We start from the raw sequence: 5,304 nt of genomic DNA on the forward strand, positions 1-5,304 counted from the left end.
CAGGCTCAGGCCATCCACTCACCTCAGCCTCCCAAAGGCGCGGGATTACGGGCTGAGCCACCGGGCCCGGCTTCCCGGAGCATTTCTCATGGGGTGCAAATTGTAGCCTCCCTTTCCAAGCTCAGGTCACACTTGGCGAACTTGACTTTTTTTCCACTTGCTCCGAACTTAGACTCATCTTGGTTTTGACTTAGACCATCTTTTCTGCCATTCCTTTCCTCCCTCAGCTCAGGGCTGGTTTTTGTTTTGTTTTGTTTTTCGTTTTTTTGAGTTGGAGTCTCACTCCGTCGCCCAGGCTGAAGTGCAGTGGCACACTCATGGCCACTGCGGCCTCGACCTGCTGGGCTCAGTCAATCCTTCCACCTCAGCCTTCCAAGTAGCTGGAACTACAGGCGCACACCACCACGCCCGGCTAATTTTTTGGTTTACTGTAGAGGTGACGTCTTGCTAAGTTGCCCAGGCTGGTCTCAAACCTGTGGGCTTAGGTAATCCTCTCACCTCAGCCTCCTTAAGTGCTGGGATCATAGGCGTGAGCCACTGCATCTGGCCAGGGCTGTTTTTTGTGTCCCTGTCTCATGTCAGTGACTGAGACCTGGTATGTTTTTATGAAGCCCTGAATAAAATGCTCAACGGTCGCCTGCATTCTGTCCCTTTTGACCTGTCAGCCAGAAGGCCTCTTCCTTTTCTGTGTCCCTGTGGCACCTTTCTCTTTCCTCTAGGTCAATTCTGCTGGACGCCGTCTCCTCATCATATTCTTCCTTGTGTACTTTTTTCGTATAACTGCCTTATCTCTCCTATCAGATTTTAAAGCCCGTCAAGTCAGGGACTGTGTTTGTTCATCTTTATATTTTCCACAGCTCTGAGCACGGGGGGGGGGGGCTGCATCCCCCCCGTGCACAGTAAATATTTGCTGACTTGGAATAATGGCCTGTTCTGAACTGGGACCTGGCTAAGGGGGTGAGGTGAGGGCCCTTGAAGGCACAGGTGCTTGAGGCTGAGTGGTATTCCTCAGTGTTCTTTCCTTATTTCCAAGTTCACCCCAAGTTCTTCTGGCTAGTGGGCTGTGGGCCAGCACACCCAGGATGGAGCTGGATGGTTAGGATCCCATAAGCGCATTGTTACCCATAAATTATCATCCCGGAGAGACTCACTGTTACGCCCTGCCTAATGACCCTCTTTTTCTCCTCTTTTCTCTTCCCAGTACTTGTAAATAAAATAGACTTGGTGCTTTATTGATTTACAATTACACGACCCTCCTCTCCCCCAAGCTTATTTAAGTCACTGTATAGGGGAAACATGCTTCTGCATAGAAGGTAAAGAAAAACTAGCTGTTACACCTGGTTATTTAGAAAAACAATAGTAAATTTACATAGGATTGTTCATTTGAGGAGTTAATGCCTTGCAAGCTGAATGGAAAGTTGAGGAGGTGGCCGAGATGGCTCAGCTGAAATATTTTTAAAGTGCCATGCAGACTGTCTTAAAGGAGTTTGAAAATTGACCATCTTTATTATGTCAATTTCACTTAATTTTACGAGTTTCACATCCCCTGAGTTAGCAAGTGTTCTTTCACTAATCAATGTTGGGGAGACAGTTTCTATCGACTGGGATTTAGGATTTTTGTTTGCCTATTAGAAATTAAGTAGCCAGGAATGGTGAAAAGCAATAGGGAAATAAACTGTGTGCAAACAGCCCCTCTCCCGAATCTCCCCCCAAAAAAGAGGAACATGGATGGTGGGGAGGATATTTGAGTCAAATAATGCCATTCCCCTGCCAGTTACTAGTGTTCACTGTCAGCCCAGGAAAACTTGGTGGCTGTTTTTCTGGAGAGTTCTTGATAAAGCCTGAAGAAGCAGAGTTACAACGAGTTATTTAACCATGTGGAACACATGCACTTCATAGAATTTTGGAATTTAGAACCTGCTTTTTAGAGCATTTGGTTCTAATTTTGTGAGGTCTCCAAGTTCACGTAAAGCCTTTAATTGGAAAACTCACTGATTTTGTCTTCAATTTCTCTTAACCTGTCACATCCGTGACCTCCACTTCACACAGGGAAAATCCAGCTGGCATTGGGAGCAGGGGTTTGGTTTTCTTTGGTGCTGATCTGTGACATTTGGTAGAGCTGCAGTTAGTAGATGGAGCAAAACACTTCTCTCCTGGTGTTAATAAAAGCCATCTTTCTTGCCTTCTGGTTACAACGTCTTAAAGTCTTCCGTTGAAGATTAATTCCTTTGGGTTTTGCGTAGCCCTTGCCTGCTTCTTGCTTTCAAAATGTGGACGCCCCACAGGAAAAGCTTTGCATGAAGTCATTAACTCAGCTGGGGAATTCGTTTATTGTATATCCTTGACTTCAGCGTCTGAGCTGGGCCAGAACAGTTGGATTCTGAAGAGCAGACTTGGCACTGAAAGGGAGAGAAGGAAGGGAGGTCATGGGAGGGATGGAGGAGCGTCAATAGACACTTTTCCACTTTCTCTTCATTTTATTCTGGCTGCTGGTTATGCCTGTCACAAGGGCTGGTAGGTACTTGTGGAATGAATGAATGATTGAGCAAATGCATGGCTCACGAGCTAGGATTTAGGTATCACAGAGACAGCGTTGAGGAACACGGTAGCTGACCTACAGAACCCTGGAAGTTCCGAGCAGAGAGGAAGGAAGTGCTGGATGGGTGGTGTGCCTGGTTGGTTCAGACTTTCTTTTTTCTTTTTGAGTCAGGGTCTCACTCCGTCGCCCAGGCTGGAGTGCATGGTCACGGCTCACTGCAGCCTCGATCTCTTGGGCTCTGGCGATCCCTCCACCTCAGCTTCCTGAGTAGCTGAGACTACAGGTGTGTACCACCACGCTGGGCTAATTTTTTTTTTTATTTTGAGTTGGACTCTCACTCTGTTGCCCAGACTGGAGTACAGTGGCACGCTCCCAACCACTGCAGCCTCAACCTGCTGGGCTCCGGCGATCCTTCCGCCTCAGCCTTCCAAGTAGCTAGAACTATAGGCCTGTGCTACCACGCCCGGGTAATTTTTGATTTATTGTAGAAACGAGGTCTCGCCAAAGTTGCCAGGGCTGGTCTTGAACCCGCGGGCTCAGGCAATCCACTTGCCTCAGCCTCCCAAAGTGCTGGGATGACAGGGTGAGCCACTGAGCCTGGTCTTTTTTTAAAACTTTTTTTTTTTTTTGAGTTGGTGTTTTATTCTATCACCCAGACTTTAGTGCAGTGGCCACTTCCGGCCACTGCAGCCTCGACCTGCTGGGCTCCGGCGACCCTTCCGCCTCAGCCTTCCAAGTAACTGGAACTACAGGCACGCGCTACCACGCCCGGCTAATTTTGATTTATTGTAGAGATGAGGTCTCGCCAAGTTGCCCAGGTGGGTCTCGAACCCGCGGGCTCAGGCAATTCACTCACCTCGGCCTCCCAAAGCGGGGATTACAGGCTGAGCCACCGAGTCCAGCCTTAAAATATTTTTTTATGGAGATGAAGTCTTGTTGTATTTCCCAGGCTGGTGTCGAACTCCTAGGCTCAAGTAATCCTCCCACCATGGCCTCCTAAAGTGCTGGGATTACAGCTGTGAGCCACTGTGCTCAGCTGATTTTTCTCACAAGTCCCTGCTTCCCCAATTCTAGCTGCCCGAGCTCAGGAGATATCAGAACCCAGGTTAATACTGGTGGAAGAGAAAGAATCAAAAATTCAGTGACAGCCCTCCTTTTCCATGGCTAGGAGTAGGGCTCATGCATGAGCTTTGGTCTCATTTGTCTCTCTGGTCAGCTGATATGCCTCCTAGGAGTTCTGTGTTAAGAAGGATTCTGAAGCCCAAGAGGCAGTTTCATGATCAACTAGCATTTTTTTTGCCCTGTTTCAGGAGTGGGGAGGCAGCACCACATACATTGGAGTCTGACCGTGGAGGACTGACTTTGTCCCTTCTCCCTCTGTCCCTAGGGACCCAGCCGGAGCCTGGCCTGGGCGCCAGGATGGCCACCCGCAAAGCCCTGCTGATGTGTCTGGGGCTGCCTCTCTTCCTGGTCCCCGGGGCCCAGGCCGAGAGCCAGGCCCCCCCTGGCTGCAGCTCCGACCTCAACCCGCTCTATTACAACCTGTGTGACCGCTCTGGGGCGTGGGGCATCGTCCTGGAGGCAGTGGCCGGGGCTGGCGTCATCACCACGTTCGTGCTCACCATCATCCTGGTGGCCAGCCTCCCCTTTGTGCAGGACACCAAGAAGCGGAGCCTGCTGGGGACCCAGGTGTTCTTCCTGCTGGGGACCCTGGGCCTCTTCTGCCTCGTGTTTGCCTGCGTGGTCAAGCCCAACTTCTCCACCTGTGCCGCTCGGCGCTTCCTCTTCGGGGTCCTCTTCGCCATCTGCTTCTCCTGCCTGGTGGCCCACGTGTTTGCGCTCAACTTCCTGGCCCGGAAGAACCACGGGCCCCGGGGCTGGGTGATTTTCACCGTGGCGCTGTTGCTGTCCCTCGTGGAGGTCATTATCAACACCGAGTGGCTGATCATTACCCTGGTCCGGGGCGGGGGCGGGGGCAGCCCCCTGGGCAACGGCAGTGCCGGCTGGGCCGCGGCCGCCCCCTGCGCCATCGCCAACATGGACTTTGTCATGGCTCTGATCTACGTCATGCTGCTGCTGCTGGGTGCCTTCGTGGGGGCCTGGCCCGCCCTGTGCGGCCGCTTCAAGCGCTGGCGGAGGCACGGGGCCTTTGTGCTGTTCACCACGGCCACCTCCGTCGCCATCTGGGTGGTGTGGATCGTCATGTACACCTATGGCAACGAGCAGCGCCGCAGCCCCACCTGGGACGACCCCACGCTGGCCATCGCCCTGGCCGCCAACGCCTGGGCCTTTGTCCTCTTCTACGTTATCCCCGAGGTCTCCCAGGTGACCAAGGCCAGCCCGGAGCAGAGTTACCAGGGGGACACGTACCCCACCCGGGGCGTGGGCTACGAGACCATCCTGAAGGAGCAGAAGGGTCAGAGCATGTTCGTGGAAAACAAGGCCTTTTCCATGGACGAGCCGGCCTCAGGTGGGTCTGGGGGCCCCCTGGCCCTGCCGCCTCCCTCGACCCTCTCCCTGGACCCCGTGTCGTCATTGCAGGGCAGGAGGTCAGCCTCCTGCGCAAGACGGAAGGTTCTTGAGGCTGTCTTTAGTTTTTGCCTGAGCACCCCTGGATTCCATTTCCTACAACATTTTAAAAATATTCATGCCGGGCTCAGTGGCTCAGCCTGTCATCCCGTGCTTTGGGAGGCTGAAGTGAGTGGGTTGCCTGAGCCCGCGGGTTCGAGACCCACCTGGGCAGGCGAGACCTCATCTCTACAATA

General features: G+C 52.5%; 1 protein-coding gene across 1 annotated transcript in view; it reads left to right on the plus strand.

The window, feature by feature from the left end:
* Positions 1–5,009, plus strand: part of GPRC5C (G protein-coupled receptor class C group 5 member C) — a gene marked incomplete at its 3' end in the record, with an annotated part of 16,574 nt that extends 11,565 nt beyond the window's left edge. The window contains exon 2 of the mRNA XM_008048187.2: positions 3,927–5,009. Within this exon, the coding sequence (XP_008046378.2) occupies positions 3,927–5,009 (1,083 nt within the window). The remainder of the gene's footprint in view (positions 1–3,926) is intronic.
* Between the last annotated feature and the right edge of the window lie 295 nt (positions 5,010–5,304).

Source organism: Carlito syrichta, unplaced genomic scaffold (assembly GCF_000164805.1).
Source record: "Carlito syrichta isolate Samal-C Ts95f unplaced genomic scaffold, Tarsius_syrichta-2.0.1 Scaffold120789, whole genome shotgun sequence".
Taxonomy (NCBI): domain Eukaryota; kingdom Metazoa; phylum Chordata; class Mammalia; order Primates; family Tarsiidae; genus Carlito; species Carlito syrichta.